The following is an 18,943-nucleotide window of genomic DNA, read 5'->3' on the forward strand; positions in this document are numbered from 1 at the left end:
AACAGATTTGTCAAAAAAAGTTCCAATCAGCTACTTTTTATGGGATCAGAAAATATGCTGGTGATTCTCTACTTAACCATTTAATCTTTTGTCATGCCATTTCTGCTTCAGCACACTATTAGGAAATGACACCATCTCCACATCATATCATCCCTGAAAGCAGACGCATACAATTCAACAATGTCTGTCGACAGCACATTTCCCATTAGCTGCAGGCAGCAAGAACTCTGGATTGCTTGAAGCATATTCAATTGAAACCAAGGTTATCCTTTTTGGTCATATGCTTGTATACACTAATTCCATACTGTGCTAGTAGAAGTCTGCTCATACACTGCAGCATTTTGCATCCCTTCAAGACCTAGGAACTTCTTGAAAAGTCATTCTGAAGACAGAGGACTATCAAGGCAGGCTGGACTGATTTTAAACAATTATGTGTATCAGGAAAAAGTCTGATTTAAATCAATATTTTAAACTACCTACATTTCCTGAATCATGATGCAAATTTGATCCCTGAACCATGTTAATTTACAACTACACAGAGGACTGGTGGCACGGTTTCATTCTTACAAGTAGGTTTTGTATCACATATCCTTTATGCCATTTATGGAGATTCCTGCATTTCTTTGCTTTTTATAGGGATATAGAGAGAATCCCTTTCTTATAAACCAGTACTCATGACTATTTGAGGTGATCAGTACAATCCCACGCGTCTTCTCAGAAATGTTCCATTGCGCTTCTTTGCACAATGGGACAACTCTCTGTGGTTTAACCCACTGTGGTTTAACCTCACATCATTTAACTCATGTTAAATATTATTTAATTCTCACATAGCTCATATTCACTGTGTTTGCAGGGGCTGGATATGTTTGTTAAAAAGAGAAGTCAAGATTTTCCAGCATGTTGCCATTTGTGTTCCCATACTTAGGCTACAATCCTATAACCACTTGCCTGAGTGAATGCCCCACTGAATTCAAGGTCCAGGTTTGGTTTAAAGTCAAGGCCCAACCAAACCTGGTCAAAGTGACAACACAGACTGCTACTGCTGTATCATCAGATTATGAAACATTCATACAATAGCTGTATCCATTTCAATCTTATGTATGAAAGGACTTCAGAATGAACCCTCCTTTCATCAGGTAACTCTGCCTTCCATACTACACATATAAGCACTGTACAGCCATGTATGGTTGCAAATTCAGCAAACAGAAGAAAACCATGTTAGTATTTTTGTGCTGCAAAGGTTCATGGGAAGATTAAATGATTTTCTCTGGTTTATTGAATATTTACAAATGTGTATGCATATATGCTGGTTAAATGTGCAGCCCAGAGAAGTCAGAATAAGGCTAAAAAGTTAGAAATTCAGGAGAAACCTCTAAAACAAGCTGGAAGCTCTTTCTGGGGATTCCCAAATGTGCTTTAAATATACAACCTGACTCAAATTGTTAGATACAAGTTGCTAGTGAGATTTTATGATTCGCTAATGCCGCACTAGATCTTGTTACTACGTTTTTTCTGTCTTTACAAAATACGCATATTTTTAAAAGTTAATATTGTAGTATGATTAACCACTGATCCCAGTTCTGAATGTTTGGTTAACATTACAGTTGCTTTATCCTTTTTAGATATTTACATTTTCTCTTTGGGGACTTCCACTGAAAAGAATTTGAAATAGGTACCTGGAAGTAGAAATCCAATATTCCAACCATGTCTGTTCCTTCTGGAAAACACTGGAAAACAGTATTGTTATGATGGTCATTATTATTATATACTAATTTATTAATTTTATCTGTATTACCCAACAGCCAAAGAAAGCATATTTTAGCATATTATGCCATACTAAAGGTGCAATCCTATGTATGTTTAAACAGAGAAAAGGCCTATTACACCTAGCATATTCTAGGCCTTTTTTCTATCTCAACTCATAAGATTGTACCTTAAAGAAACTACCATATTTGAATTAAAGCTTTTGAGTTTAATTTATGAACTCTTTCCAGTACTCAGCTGAGACTGCAAAAGCAAAATGGGCACTCTTTAGACTTAAACTCCAACACATATTTGACGAACTTTTCACTGACAACTTCTGCAGCTATTTATATTCTCAAACTAAGAAACCAAAGTGCATTTCTAAGGAGTTCCTTTTATACACCACTAGCAAAAATCCATGAAGCCTTTTTGGGAAAAGCCTGAGGATATGTATGATGAGGGTTAAGTTTCTTGCCCTGAACCAGCTGAGGGTTCTTGCCTTCTTCTACCCATAACCAGCTGCTCCTGTTGGTCCTACAAGCAGAACGAAAGTTCCCAATCATATCACAATGAACACAACCAGTTCAACTTTAACAGAAGTCTGTGACTGTGATTTCAGTATACATTTCACTTGAGTGAGTGAGAATATACTCTGACACACATCAGAATTCAGCAGAAGAGCAATTGGCATAAATTTTTGTTGCTCTGTGGAGTAAGCCTGTTTTGTCCCCACTTAGCTTTGCAAAAGATACACCAGTAATTCCAGTACCAAATCAGAATCAACTTTCCCTCCCTTCCATATTTCTACTCCCACCCATTTAAAAAAGATCTTTTGAATGCATCAAGATATTACTTTTATTCATTTGAATATTGGATTGGCACTTTAAACACATTCATTATAAATGTACATGTTAAAGTCTGCTTTGGGGATGGGGAGAAAGTAGTACCATGAGAGCACAGCCAACAGTCAATTAGCACTGTGAGAGGTAGCCTGCTGCAGCCCAGGAAAAGAGGCAGCCTCTGAGCTCATTCCTGGAGAGAACAAGGTCCATTTCCCCATAATGCATCAAGTTCAAGTGAACTGTTATATCTGTCACTACTGTTGTCCTTCTACTATGCTGCTAACTGCTTTGGGAGCAAGGGAAAAGCACTGAACTATTTTCTATTAGCAGTGCTGAGAAATTGTTCTGTGTAGTTTTTGAGTAGACAGTATGCAAATTTAAGAATGTGGAGGCAATGTAATCCAAAAACATACCTTCTTCTCTTTCAGGTAGTACCCTATTGCAAAGTTTCGATCACCACTCTCTCTTTCAGACTGGAACCTGGAAAAAATGAAGACACACACACACACACACAAATATAAAACTAGGTATGTACTAGCAGTACCAAAAGCTTCAAGTCTGGATAAAGCTTTTTTGTAAGATAGAATAGGCCCTTTAAAAGCAAATCTGTAACATTTATTTAGAAAAAGTGTTGTAACTATTAGAGTAGAATTTGTCACAATATTTAGTGGGATTCAACACTACCCTTGCCACTTTTAAAACAAAACTCATCATACACCCATATACTGATGTTAGTGGAGATGACTCTGCCACCTTCTTCAAGAGGGAGGCAAAGCAGCTGCATACTTGGCAAGACGTAAATCATTGCTGAGTATGAGAAAATATTACACTATGCGGATTATTCCAAATAAAGGCCAAATTAGCATTGTGGGCTATTAGTGGCCTGAAAATATTGGGCATTTCTGATTTGACAAAGTTTCCAATAAAATTACACTTCGAATAAGGAAATCAGAATGGGACTCAGAAGATCAACAGTGCTAACCTGTACAGAGTTCAATAGACTTACTTCCAAGTAAGTGGATACAGGATTGCAGCCTAAGTTTCAAGTATCTGTGACCTCTGCTCTGGATTCCAGCCATGGCAAATAAAGGTCAGGACAAAAAAAAACTTCCCTTGTGCCCTGGCTCAAAATTTCACAGATGCAACACACAATACTCAATTTTGCTGCAAAGAGCATTTCTAGACTGTATGTCATTATATATGTGGACTTGGGGAAGGAGGGGCAAGCTATAATTACCTCCTAACTTGAAACTAGGTCAGTCTCTAGCTGTCAAAGGACACAGCAGAGGCTGTTTCTTGACAAGCCACCCCTGGAAGTAAATTACAGAAACACTCTAGAGTTTGTCCTGGCTTTATGTTGCTTTATGACAGCATCCAAGACGCTGTTTCTGCTTCCCGACTCACAAAGATACTCATTCTTTGGTCTCAGCATACCCAAGAATTCTTCAAGCCAGTCCAAATAATCCCACAAGCTAATTTCTAACTGCAAAAGACAGAGACACCTTCTCAGCAGCTGCCATCAACAGTGCAACTCCCTTTCCAGAGGAGATGCTTAAATGCCAAAACATTTTTCAAAAGACAGTAAAGTCATTTTAATTAAGCTCACTTTGGTTGACTGCAGCTTAGTTGACGAAGCAAGGGCATTTCAGAATGCTTCTTTTTGGTGGGGTATCTTGTGCATGGTTAAGCCAGGATTCCCTCTTGCCCCCTTGCTTGGGCATTTCCCTCCCATTTAGTGAGATTTGTCATGCTTTTAGCACTATAAAAGCATTATTGTGGTAAAAACATCTCTACTCGTGGAAGAAAAGGGTGCCATTGTGGGAAGAACTAATGGGCACCTTCCCTTTCCTGTTCAGTTATCGCAGGGGGCATCAGCAAGGTGTTACTGGAAGCAGCAAGCCAGCTCCTTGCAGAAGAAAAATCACTTTTTTCTCCACAGAAAATGTGAAGGATACTATACTCCATGACTGATTGTTTTTTTGCAGAAAACAAAACCTTGTTGCTGCTTCCTGGAAAAGCCTATAGGGAAGTGATGTTCACTCCCACACTGGGGCATGAGAGGGGCAGCACTAGCAAGGTACCTCCTTGAAAGTCTTGAAAAGCACAGCACAAAGCCTAATACAACTCCCTTCCCCACTTTCTTTGCACAAGGCACTGTACTGATTTGCAGTAATCATACATTTCACCAGTAAATCCAAATCTGGAAGTCATTAGTTTGAACCCTTTATTACTTAGTTCATGTTCAATTAAAAATAAGGAGAAATTTAAACTAAGAAATATACTTACGTGGCATTACTGAACCCAACATACTCATTTCCAGCCATCTTATTCATGAACTGCATCACCTATTTAAAAAACATCACAACTTTTTCAAAATGTGCAATAACAAATTCCATTATGCAAGCCAATGGGGAGGGTTCAGATGCAGTACCAAACCACAGTTTCACGTATGGAAGCATTTGCCTCTAGGTTGCAGTTTATTATGTCTGACCCAGAAACTGTGCCTAGTTCAAACAAATAAGCAAGATCAAACCATGGCTTAAGATCCTAAATTGTTTTAAGAACTCATAGTTTAAAAAGAACTACAGTTCAGGTGTAATGACAAATTGCAGTTAGTTTAAACAAGAAAGGAGATGCCATTGTGTTTGAGAAGAAAAGGTAAGCATGCAAGCCTGAGGCTTGTCCCCATAATGTTAACTATGATTTAGTATTAGGTACGAAATGAGATTTAAGTTCTACTGCACAGTTAGTAGCCCTTATGTGCTCAATCTTATGTGCCCTTCCTTTTCAAAAATAAGTAAATAATATTTAAATGTCACTTACATAGTCAAATTTCTCAGCATTATTTGCTCCTTGCTGAAAGGAAAGAAGACATATTTACAAATGTTGTTAATACACAGAAAGATTCAGTTTTAATTTAGTCTACAGCTACTTAAATATTACTATTTAATATTAAACTATTATTTTATTAGTCTAGATGCCTAAAGATAGATCTCTAAATCGTTTTAATAAAAATTCAAAAATACTACAGAAAATTTCAATTTAAAAGTTACCAACATGCAGGAAATAGAATGAAACATTAAATAAGGCTAGCTTTATTTTAAATCCTTTCTATCCAATTACAAATTAGTGCCTGGGAAATTCACTTGCAATTTATTGCAATCAGTGGATAACATTTAACTTTCCTATCTCATTGTCCATTTTGTTTACATTTTGCTGGATACTAGGATATTCAACATGATTACTAATGCATGGGGTAGCCCTTAAACAATAAGCTAAAGAGTGTTACCAAGACAAATATTTTGGGTTACCAAGTTGCTAAAAAGACGTATGTATGGTTTGCTTGTTTTTTGGCTAGGATCAAACAGTCCTGCTGGGAGTTTTCACTTCTATATCCCTCTGACACCTGATAAAGCTGATCTCAAAAGTCAGGAAATGACTCCAACACAGCATAATAAATTGCAGTCAGGGAGAGTATAAGGGAAGTCCGGATACACACCTGGGAAATCCTGTATGTGCCCACAAGCATCTTTGTATCCAAGCCATTAATGTTCTCTGGTGTGACAAAAACTAGGATAGCAGAAATACTGCTCATAGCTAGTTCAGTAGATTCGGTAACATGTATATGAACTGACAAATATTTAGTAATGTCTAATTTGGAATCAGAAGAAACTAAAGAACTGGACACAATCCTTATGTTCCCCCTTATGTTCACTCAGACAAAGGACCCAACTTTAATTCAGCATCACACCCTGCTTCTGAAACCCAAGGGGACTATAGAAAGGAAATTCTACAAATTCTGTGATTCTTACACTGGTATAGCCTACACCAAATCTACATTGTCTAGATTGTGTGTGTATCTAGTCCACCTAGGGCCTACACAGGGAGGAGGAAATTTCTATCCAAAAAGAGGAGTCTTACTGCCTATGCAGATCTCACCTTACACTACTCTGGGTTCTGGCCACATAATCAAAATTTTGTTACAGATACTTGGGCAGCCAGACATTGAAAAGAATATTCCCTTTAGTCCAAAACCCAATTTAACTGATCAATATTTCCTTCCAGATGCAGCCTCTTATTTTCAGGAATCATAACAAAATTTCATAAGTACATAATACTATGGAAACATAGATATAAAGTGTAGATAGGACACTTTAATAAATAAGGCAGATTCTCTGATTTTTAAGGGTTTACAGTGGCATAGTATAATGAACGTTCTTGTTTCCCATAGGGACCATCTGGCAACTATCAGTGTCTAAAAGACTAATCTGCCAGATATTTTCAAAAAAAGTGTTAAGTTTCCATCGCCATTTTAAAAACAGACTCTTCAGATTAATGTCTCAGTTAAAGCCACAAAAATCATTTGGTTAATGATTTAGCCCTGCCATCTAAAAGAATGCCTCAAAAACAATTCAAGAAGCATTACTTGCACTCTAGTGAGGAGGAGGAAAAAAACGGAAGCCTATCTGTACAGAATTCTACTCAATGAAATGCATAAAGCCAGCCTCATTTCTCATTCTACAAGTGGATTAGGGAGTTGCAGATAATCTGTTGAAGCTACACGCACCAGCTCATCTAGTGATGTGAAGTCATACACGTATGATCACCAGCTGAAAGAATACCACACTGTTGTGTCAATGTTAAGCACCAATAAAGTAAAAATGCTGCTACCCACAGAGTCAATGACTATATATGCTAAAAAGGTTAAGCATTGTGTTGAAAGTTATTAGAAAAACAAGCTTTTTAAAAAGTGTAACTCCAAATCTGTTCAATGAAAAATAATTAAAAGAAGAAATTACCAACTTCATTGAACTGTTGCAGTTGTCAAAATATTCCATAGATCCTAATGCTGTAAAATATGTAACAACATTTAAACCACAAAAACCTTTTAAATGCACAATGATTGTTGCTTTGGGAAAGTGGGTCAGCATTAGTTATGGGATGTTGTACTGATCACTGTTGTATGGTTAAGACAGTTAAACTGAAACAAGTTTTGCGTTTCTCCCCTACATTTAATGGAGAAGAAAGATGCTTAATGCAAGAATACAGAAATGTTTGTTTCTCTCCCCACCCAACCCCTTAACTGAAAAAGGATTTCACAGTTTTAAAATTAGCAGAATAAATATAATAAAAACAAGTCTGAGAATATAATCAAAGCAAACTTATTTCAGTGTTTATCAAATTCAGAGGTTTTTTTGCCTTTCAACTCCAAAAGAAACAAACTTTTTTCCCCACAGCACCTTTAGATATCATTAAGTATACTGATAAAGATGCCGAGAGTCTTTAAAAAGCAAAACCCTAAACCTTGATTTAGCTTGCAGCTCATGAAGTCTTCTTTCCAATCTAAATCTTAATGTATATTCTTAACTCATCTATTTCACCTTTTTCAGACAATGTCGCCAAGTCTAACTTTTCCCTTAAAAAAAAACAACAAATTAAAATGAATCAAGAAGAAAAAGTGCACTGAATATTGTAGGGATTGCTTTGCACTCTGACAATACTGAAGATACATCTACTCATTTGAAGTAGAAAATGAGGCGGTTCATGTTGTCTCTAAGGTTTATTTTGGTTCAGGTCTAATTTTGCCATTTCTGGAATCTCTCAAATTTTATGAGTATTTAAACTGTCTGCAGATGTATCATGCAATATGTAACTTCACAAACATAAGATATACATATATACACTTACAGTGTGCATGCTTGCATGTATATTTATGTGTATATGCACACTATTGTGTATATACAAATGCATGTCTATGAACACAAAATACTTTGAGACTAAGACAATCTAATGATAGGAACATCACTCATGCACATTTCTTAAAGAGATACACAATTTCAATATTTAATAAAAACACAGGATCTCATTTTATTTATACTAACATTACATCAGCATGCAGTTAGATCTCAGCAACTTATGGAGTATGTTTAAAAACTGTTTTTAGTTTTGAGATACTAAGTCACTAGGTATATAAAAACATGTTTAATTCTGTTTTTAATGTTGCTCTTTGAGCTATATTTTACAAGTTTGTGTTATGTTTCTAATGACTGAATACATTAACCAGCCAACACATTTCTGAACAATCATTATTTAGCAAGTAAAGGCACAAGCCTATGCATACTTAGACAGAAAAAAGGCCTACAATTTTCAACATGCCTTAAATTTGTATAGTGTTGTGCCCTTAATTGTACTGAAGTAGTTTCTAAACATGAAGATGCCTCAGAATCAGTTACCAACAAGTACTTTGCCTGCTGAATAGTAAAGAATTCTGATGCTCATAATTCTATTTGCAATTGTTACATGAAACCTTTAAACACCAAGGACTGTCTATTAAATTATGGGTTTGATTCAGATTTAGTCAGGTTTAAAGTAGACATACTGAAATCAATGAGACAAGTAAATCACCACTAACTTAAGTTCCATTAATTTAAATGGGTCTACTCTAAGCATGAATTAGTCTAGTTCTATTAGCATGTAAATAAATCACACAGAAATGGCAGTTATCAGGCTAGACTGAATAGAAACATGGGGGAAAGTGATCTATGTTTTTAAAAATCAAAGATTAAAGGTATAACCATTTATTTGCAGAATTATTAAACTGCATAATTGGCTGGAACACGAAATGGCAGTAGGGTGTGTGCACATGGACAGTCTGTGGCTGTATGGTATGAAGACCAGGATTGTTCTATGATACATCCATCTGTCCTCATACTGATGCATGCACACATTGAACTGCTAATTTTCAGCACACTATAGTGTAACTAAGAAAATGAACCTGAGGAGAGTCTGTAATGACTTCCATGGGACTAAGCAAATGACCTATATTCTACAATACAAGAGGGAAATGAACTATTCTTACCCCACTCACTAATGTCATTAGGGGAATACAAACACTCCATTTTTTATATAACTGAATGGCTGTCATTCATTCCCACAGGGCAAAAGAAAGAGCTCTACTTGACGACAACACAGCAGCATGAATTATAATATTAATATAAGTTTCACTAATTAATGTTAGAAATAGGGGAAAGTGGTAAATTAACCATTCTACTATACATAATAGTATTTAGGATATAGCATATATTTATTTTTGCAGCTTTCATTAATGTCCAGAAATTAAAAACCATCTGTAAATGGTTTTCTTCAATCCTACCCTGAGAACATAATTGGAATTCTTTAACGGCATCTTAGCTATACCACCCAGTAATAACTGCAGTACTGACCAAGCCACAAAGGTAATTGAATTTCCAACTCTTTCCTCTACATTCACAGCAGAAAACTTCAAGAAAATCTTTTCCCTCCAGCATATTTTTTATCTCCTATTCTTTATAGTTGTTGAGATTTTTTGGAGCCTCAGTAGAAAGAATAACAAGAAGAGTCCTTCAGTATACCTTAGAACAAACTCTAAACCTAGTGTTTTTTTAACTCACTCTGGATTGCACTGGATGCCACAAAACCTATCAAATTACAACTGATTGAATGACCACTACAAGCAGTATGACACATATATCAATACTGAAGTGCAGTGCTTTCAGGGACAAATGGGCAATTGTTGTTTACCTCTAATTCCTCTGTTGCCATTAACTAATTCTAAGGCAAATGTTACTTAAAGTTGTCAATCTAGAGATTATGAAGTACATGCAGATGGAGAACGGGCTTCATTACATTAAGACACAAATTCTATTGAATGCCGTTTGGAGTTATACAAGTTTCTGGTTTTCTTTCAGGGCAAATTGTTTGTTAGAACTTAAGAAAACAAACCTGTTTTCACTGCATGCACCTTTGGAGTATCATGAACAGGCGAGCAAGCTTGTTTGTATGTTTCCTCTCAAACTCTGATCCTTTATGGTTTTTGTGCAACTGCTATTTTGAATATTGTTGCCTTTGAAAATAATTGGGTGCTGTGTTGGCTTCTTAGCATTAATGTTTAAAAACTTTAAAAAGGTCAAACAACAACAGAAATTCTACATTCTATTTCCCAATTCTATTTATATTTATAAATATTGGAACAAGGACTGCAATACCTAATGCAAGGAAAATGCATTCCATAATGTTAGGTTGGTGCACATTAGAAAATGGATGAAACTGAACATCCACTATTGGTTAAGACTGCTTCTTCATACTCCAGTGTTCATGATGATTACCACTTTGTATTCTTACTGAGCAGCAGTCCTTTGTTGAACCAAGGATCACTACTTTTATTTGTCTGTCCTCTCTAGATCATCTATTTTTGTTTATTAACAGATGTCACATGGTGTGGCTGCTTGTGAATTAAAGCAACATCTCATGAACTAGCTCTGTTCTCTATCACTAGGTCAGTCAAGGTATAATTAATCAGTAAATCCACATTAAAAATAACTCTCATTTATTAAAGCTGTCATGAGCAGCAGTTGCCATATAACACAAGAACACCTTTCAAGCAACTCTCCATATGGCTGCTACACTGCAAAATTCAACTCTACGCAACAGTAAAGCAGTTGATAAACAATTGAGAGCATGGATGAAACAAAGAATCCTTAGTTGCCAAGATGATGAGAATTACTTCCTTAACTTCAAATGAAGATCCATCTAGCCAAGCACTCTCTTTAGTAGGGGTCAGCAAAATACCTAGAAATGCCATTACCCTATATACGAAATAAAACAGATCTCTAAACAAAACTTGATGTTACTTTAGTAGGTGGTTACTGAGCATGTTCATGTTTTAAATTTAGTAATACCATGTTTCCCCGAAAATAAGACCTACCCCGAAAATAAGACCTAGCTGTGATTATTCCCAGGGCCAGTGGGGAACATAAAAAGCCCTTTTAAACTTTATTTTTAACTTAACTTTAGCTTAATGCACTGTGTGGAGGAAACATGCTTATGCAGCTCTGCTCCCTCCACTCCCTGCGGTGGGGGCAGAGCCGCATAAGCCGATGCTTCCTCTATAGTGCCGGCTCCTGTCACAGGCGGAGTGACACCAAATGTACATGTATTCATGCTGTTGTACATGAATAAGTGTGGATTGTTGTACACATTAAAAAATAAAAAATAAGACCTACCCCAAAAATAAGACCTAGTGTGTTTTTGTGCGACAAAAAAGATATAATACAGTGTCTGATTTTCATGGAAACATGGTAGTTGTGTGTCTGTGTGTGTGTGTCTGTGGGGGTGATTTTCATTTTGATCAAAACAGGCAAAGAGAATAAGCTGAATTTCTCCCTCCAAAAGAATCAATCTTAATAAAAATCTTTCACAACCCCCTCAAGACTTGCCATAATTATTATTAAGAGAAAGAGATGCCACTGGTACCAAACAAGCCTTTTTTCCACCAAATATGAACCGCAGCACAAGAGGAGTTTCATTCAGCACAGGTTTCATTCTTCATAGCCGGGGAAGCTATGATTCCACATGCTGCAATTCCAAGTAGAAACCAGCACTACCCTACATATATATTTTTTTAATCTAAATCCTCCTATTGTTTAGCTTGGACTTAACTGGAAGGTGACTTAAGTTTCAATGAAATGTTTACTACTGCCCAATCTAAAAAATGGAGTAAGAAACCTGTGACCCTCCTGTTGTTCTTCAGCTCCAATTACCATCAAACCCATCCAGTATGGCTAATGGTCATGGAAGATGGCACTTGTAGTCATATAACATATGGAGGTCCCCATCCCTAATCTAGAAAATAACATTATTCTTACTACTCATCATAGCTTCAACATCAAATTAATAAGTCATGGACCATAAATTAATAATCAGTCAGAGTATAATTTAAGTGTTCATGCCCAAGTAATTTGTGTAACTTGAAAAAAGACTTTGTAGCTACTCAGTATTGTCTTGGTTAACTTAATACAAATACTGTACTAAATTCTATTGGTTTCAAATTCTACTTGACTTAGAAAGTTACCACAAAATAAAATAGTAAAAACAAAAGTTAGGTTAATTGAGTTAAAACCATTTGTCCTATTGCACCTATACATGATACACTTAACATGTGATAAGGTACAAATTTAACTTGCTTAACTACTGGACTCTCAGAACCATATGCCATCTTCAATAAAACTGGCCTATAAAATTAAATTTGACATGTACATTGCCATTTGCCTGGTCAAGGTGTACAAGACAATACTTCCTTCAGGTGACAAAGTAGATAAGCTTTTTGAAAGTGTTTCCTACAAACACGGACTATAATTTGCAAGGCTACTACAAGTCTATGCATACATACTTAGAAGTGGGTCCCACTGATGGCAGTGAGCCTTACTTTAAAGTAAACAAATGAAAAGACTGCACTTATGTTACCAAGTATATGCTTAAATTAGCTCATGAGAAAGAGAGCTTTAAATTAGTAAGATTTTCCAATATGTCGACTCTCAAATTTTTATATCATACATTTGATTTTTAAGAAACAGCTTTCCAGTTGATGCAGCACATGAAATGTCTTACAATCATTCTAAATAAATAAAGATGCAATATGGTGATTTATGCCTGCTACACATGCAGATAATTACATGCAAAGTTTCAATGCAATCCAGTATTGGCTAGAAAGTTTGTTACAATTTTCTTGATGTGATGCCATAACTGCATGCAATAAAAAGTACAGCTGAAATATATTACAATGGCTGAAACCTATACCAGTGCTTTTAAATTTTCACCTCAGTAAAAAACACATTGACCTTGAATTCCATTAATTTAAATATAATGTATTTCCAAATACAAGTGCTCCTTGAATCATATTGTAGAGTGCTACACTAGTCAAAAGAATTAAACTCAATTATCTGATGAACTGTCTACCACTTATTTTAAAACCCATTGTCAAAAGGAATTTCTAAGTTATTTAAACCTACAGAAAAAAATAAACACGAATAAATTTACCTGTCATACTTAAGGCCATTTTCCTTCACCTACAGCTATTAAAGATAAATATTTAAAGCAGGATATTTTATACTTTCTTAAATATAAAGAAATGCAAAAATCATGAGCCAAGACTAAAATAGCCTTTCATAACAAAAACTCTGGAAACAAATGGATGTTAAGATGTAATCAACTGTGTAAGTTGTCCATTTTTAATGCCTTCTACCTGAAAACTATGGTAGAACAAAATGTTTATTACAATTTCTAGGAACCCATAACAGCAAGATTAGATTTAAATATGCTGAATGAATAATTAAGGTGATGCAGAAATTCAAAAGAATGGTAAATACTTGTACATATTAAGAAAAATCAGGCAATTCAACATGTACACTTGCATTTATGCAGAAAAATGATTTAAAGCACTACAGTCATTGCAACTATGAAAACAATCATATGGCTCCTAGATGTCATGGGGGATGTGGGCATAGGATACTCCAGATTCCTAGATCCATGGCTGGAGACAGCACTGCAACCTTTGAGCTTGGAATTCTGCCTCAGACCTCCCTCCCCTTCCTCACAGGAGTGTTGAATGAACCACGCCGACTGAGGTTAGGAACTTGACCTTGAAGAGAGGCTCATTTGGGTGCTTTGGGGCCATGAAGGGTTGGAGATGGCAGAGGTCAGGGAGCGAGGCATCATGTCTCCTCTGTAGCCCCCTTCTCATTCCCTCTAAACAATCCCAGATAGACTGCTGAAAATGACTGTCTAGCTAAAATGCAGAGGGGGGTGTGGGAAGGTAAAGATTGCCTCCGTCTCTCTTCCTGCCCTGCAAAGGATGATGATAAGCTTCCCAAGTTCAAAGGTTTCTGAGTAACAAGGGTACAGCACACAGGACTGCACTCTAAGTCAACCGTTTTTGAAATACACTTATCTAAAGAAGAATGAATTCTTGAATTGGTTAAAAATGAGAATGTCTAATATGAAAGAAATACCTCATGAATCTATGAACTGAAGTACAAAGAATGTTTTAGTGAGGCTGTCGCAAAGGACGGCATACAAATGTCTTAAATAAATAAATAAATTTACAAGATAGACATTTTTATTTTAAGTTTGCTAGTGGAGCCTAACTCCAATAAAATGCTCAGAATAAGGTTTCGAAAATATTTTAAATTCCACATTAAAACTTACATTTTAAAACTCTGAAATGATTTGCATGCTTCACAGAATACAAAATCGTAAGTAGAATGTTGTTAATCTACTATTCCCCTCACTATATGGTATTTCAAGCTAGAGAGGCATGTTTGTATCCCCTTTTTCAGAAAAAGGTCCCCTTCTTTAAACCACCTGGTTTCAGACAGCAGACTGGAATTTTTCTAGCAATAAATTTAATGAGGGAAAGGAGAAGAGAAAAGAGTAATAGAAATATACTAGGAGCACTTCCCTTAAAATTCTCTTGTACCATATCCCAAAAATCTTTTTTGAAATTTGAGAAGGAGAAAAGTGGGGAGCTTCTGAAAAACTATTACTGAAAACAGGTTCAGAGGCACACATGTCCCTTTGGATTCACGCTATTTTGCAGGTGCAACAGTTTAACTATATGCTTCTCTAAACTGCAAGCTGTAGTTTGGGTCATAAAGCTTCCATGTCTCTATGAAATCTAGTACTGCACAGCACAGCTATCCACAAAAACTATTCACAGTGCAGTTATCAGGAAAATTAAGGGTAAACAGTTTACCTTGATTAAGGAGGTAACCACAATTGCTCCAGCATTTACCATAGGGTTGTGAGGCTTGTCTGAAAAACAAGAAGGTTAATTCAATCACATACACGGACTAAATTTAAGACCAAAAGAAATAGGAGAGTACTTACAAAGCTAAATTTTAAAAACCAAAGTAAAAGCAAGCCTGTATATATGCAAGAACATTATCCTTCTCATAAGAGACATAAGCAGTTGGTGGGTACTACGACCATCAGCCGCCCCAAGACGTTCTGTAGGCACCGGGATAGAAAAGCTTTTTAATAAATAAATAATAAATACAATCAGCCTTCTGTTACCAAGTTGCTGGATCCTACAGTAGCCTCTTTTTTCACACTTTACATTTATCCCTAGGGCCTATGTCCAGCCTATATCCTCTCCTTCTACTTCTTTCAGTCATAATATTACTTGTGCATCTAACACCACAGTGGGATAACGAGAGTGTTTTCCCACCAGGTGGTTTGAAATCACCATTCTCCCTGCTTAAATCAGGGCTTTCCTCAGGTTGCTTCACCAGCTCCCAACTGGAGTTGGCTCTAACTTCCTCCCAACATAAAGTCAAAGTAAGCCATTTTAAATGTTTTTGATATATGTTTCATCCTTTCAACTAAATCAGAGGTGGATGCCTACAGTAGGTTTGGGAGCCACTTTCACCCCCAGATATCTCCATGGATCACTGCAGCCACCTTCCCGGGGCAGTATGGGTGGGAGCAATAAGTGTCCTGCATACAAGCACTTTAAATAGAGTAGTCAGGGTGGCTCTTGACCAGAATTAGGATTATGAAGTGCTTAGCTTCTCTCCCTCCTACCCCAATACTCTGATCCTGATTAAAAAAAATCATTTCCCACCATCCATTAAAGCAATTATTCAACACAGCTGGGAAGAATTCCTCTTGAGATGAACAGCAGCTTCAGGGGAGATGGGTGTTTACTGGGATGGGGGAAATGATTAACTCATGTCCCACATACTACAGTCCCAAATCTTAACTGGGCATCTCTACAGCTGCTCTTTTAAAAAGAAAACACACATATTTATTGAAACCACTCCTTAACATAAGTAACTTTTTGACTCTTAAATTCTTAAATTCTCTTACATTCTCTCACAGTCTGTCCCTCTATCATCCTTGATCTCCACACCTGAACTACAAGGAAACAAGGTTAGAATTTGTATATCCCCACTTAAAAATTGAAAGTAGTGAATCTGGTAGCACTGACTAGTGGTTCTCTGTGACAAATTAATTAATTTCACAAATAGGGCAGACTTATAGCTCAAAGTTTAATAAATTTCTGCCTTAACTTCCATACAAGCTCCCTCCCCATCCAAGTGCTCCTTTTAAAAGGTAAACATGTTCAAAACACTCAGTTCACAAGTTACAACAGTTAAAATTAGATATTAGAAACAATAGCAGTTTAACTAAAAAGACCAAATAGCATTAAAACAAGGTTTCACAAAGGGAAGAATAAATCAACCAGGTAGTCAAAGCACAGCGGTGTAATAGGCAGAAGACAAATACATTCAGGGAGAATACCACGGCAAAGGCAACACAACTGACTACTTGGTGAAGTATATACATTTAATATAGAAATAAACTCTTAGCACTACTAAAAAAGTAAAATTGGCAAATATTTCATCTTTTCCTCCTTAGTAGATTTTCTGTAAGAAGAAAAAAGATGGAAGAAGCAGAGGGAAACACAGGAGGATTACAAATGGTGGACAAAGGTGTAGGGATTCCCAAGCAAAAAGCCATGAATGCAACAAGGCAACTGCACAATAAAATGGAAGCACTCCATGTAACTAGTAGCTACTCACAACCTTAGAAAATGGATGCAACCCAGAGCAGAGCCTTGGCTGATTATCGTAACTCCTAACGAACTACTTGTATATTTATTGTTGAAGTTTTGAGACAAGTACGCGTATACTTAAGAGCTGTCCAATTATCTTCTATTTCAATGAACCTTCCATGTGCAGAATTAGGATTATCTATTCAAACCATTTCCAAAGTAGAAGAAAAGAATGGACAAGTCTTTGGCATATAGAGCTGTGTATACCAGTAACAGAGAAGCACATACATTCACTGCAAGTTTTAAAAAAGGTAAAGTCAAAAAAGGTAAAGTCAATTTATTGACAAAATTTGTTCAGACAATACTAAAATGATTATTTTCAAAAAGACATTATAACACACTGTGATTACTGCATCACTTCTTCCAGATTTCCTAACTAGCTTTGTTCTACTGATCAGACACTATTTATGCATTTCTTATGAACTCTACATGAAGAAAAAAGCTGCCACTGAAATAGGAAAATCAGAACAAGTGCTGAACTTAGTGCTGCCAATCTAAGATGCTGACAACATCCGTTCAACAAGGAAAATGAAGACAGAAAAAGTTAAAAAGTCATTGAACAAAAGTCATTACAGTCAAGTGAAATTACCTCAGTTATTTTCCACATTTCAACACTGGCCATCTGAAATATTGATATGACATCTATTCAAGTAGACTATATTTAGGATAGTCAATGAAAGTACATGCCTAATGCAAATATTGAACTGGCATGTGGCAGTAATTTTTAGATACAACAGTTGACTCATTTTGCCTCTGGAACAGACTATGAACGCTTGCGTACTTGCATTTTGACAAGGATGTTATAGTATCTCAGCTTTTGTGCATTAAGAACGTAGTAACTGCCATTAAGAACTTAATGGCCTGACATTCAAGGCCAAATACATATACAAGTGCACAAAATTGCTTATGTCAAAAACCTAATGAGTCCCACAGATGGTTCCTAAATGAACAAAAGGGACAGAAATTAACAGCCTACAGAATCAACAAACCTGGTTACTTGTATTCATCCATGCAGAGCGTGACATTTCATCTAAACCCAGGCACCATGGCTTGTTTAAGGGAGGAAAAACCCTTCAAATGAGGAAAAACCCTTCAAATAATCCAAGAGGTGTCTTTATTTTGTAGATAAAAGCTACTGTGAATATGCTTATCTTTCACTAATAAACTAGGTATTTATTCAAAAAAGATGAATTATCAGAACACAATTCAGTTCCCTTCAACAAAATATTTGGTAAGAAGGAAGCCATATAAAGGAAGTAAACACAAAACATATAAACCTTAAACTTAGAGAAGGGCAATTTATTTTTGAACAGGAACTGAACTTTGTGAAATGATGATTAAAAAAAACAGCAGCCACAGCTCTCACCTTTACCATAAAAATCCTTCTCATGATTTAACTTGGTAATGCTGCATGCTGGAAAGATTATTTGAAGACTGGTTTATTTCAATTAATTTAGGACCCTTTTGGCTTGGATCCACAGGATCCAATTACACCCATGCCACATTCTATAGCCTCCTCCTGGAGGGTCCCCTGATCTCAGGTATCACAGGGAGAAGAGAAAGGAGAATAAGCAGTGTTATGGAGCTCTACTTACTGTATTGTACATCCAAGACTTAGGATTTTAACCCCACATTTTGGTATAACTTAGCTCACTAAAGGGATTTTTCCTGACCAAAAGTTCTCCTTTCAATTTTCTGTCATATACATTCATGACAGTCAGACTAGTCAGTCACAAATGTAGCTAGCAGAAGTTTTCTAGTTACCACAATCTTCAGAATCACTACCATTCACATCCCCAAGAGTCTAATATATACATTACATTTGGCAATATGAAAAACAAATACATCAATAATATGCTATAACAGCTGATCCTTGCTCATTAACATACTCCAAGCACTATAAGAATTACTAGCAGTGGACAGAGTA

The 18,943-nt window shown here is 36.2% G+C and overlaps 1 protein-coding gene across 7 annotated transcripts in view; it reads right to left on the bottom strand.

Moving 5' to 3' along the window:
* The window catches only part of GLS (glutaminase), a 74,961-nt gene that overhangs the window by 33,490 nt on the left and 22,528 nt on the right, over positions 1–18,943 (bottom strand). For 4 of the 7 annotated variants that reach the window (XM_044427139.1, XM_044427145.1, XM_044427142.1 and 1 more), the window contains 5 exons: positions 15,154–15,212; positions 5,409–5,441; positions 4,872–4,930; positions 2,999–3,065; positions 1,677–1,727 (listed from right to left, as the gene is read on the bottom strand). In XM_044427139.1, coding sequence (XP_044283074.1) covers positions 1,677–1,727; positions 2,999–3,065; positions 4,872–4,930; positions 5,409–5,441; positions 15,154–15,212 — 269 coding nt within the window. Of the gene's footprint in view, positions 1–1,676; positions 1,728–2,998; positions 3,066–4,871; positions 4,931–5,408; positions 5,442–7,152; positions 7,363–7,384; positions 7,435–13,439; positions 13,474–15,153; positions 15,213–18,943 lie in introns of those variants that run through there. The other 3 variants (XM_044427140.1, XM_044427143.1, XM_044427144.1) reach the window with 3 other exon arrangements.

The sequence above is a fragment of the Varanus komodoensis genome, unplaced genomic scaffold, assembly GCF_004798865.1.
Source record: "Varanus komodoensis strain SLA01 unplaced genomic scaffold, ASM479886v1 scaffold18_1, whole genome shotgun sequence".
In the NCBI taxonomy this organism is placed as follows: domain Eukaryota; kingdom Metazoa; phylum Chordata; class Lepidosauria; order Squamata; family Varanidae; genus Varanus; species Varanus komodoensis.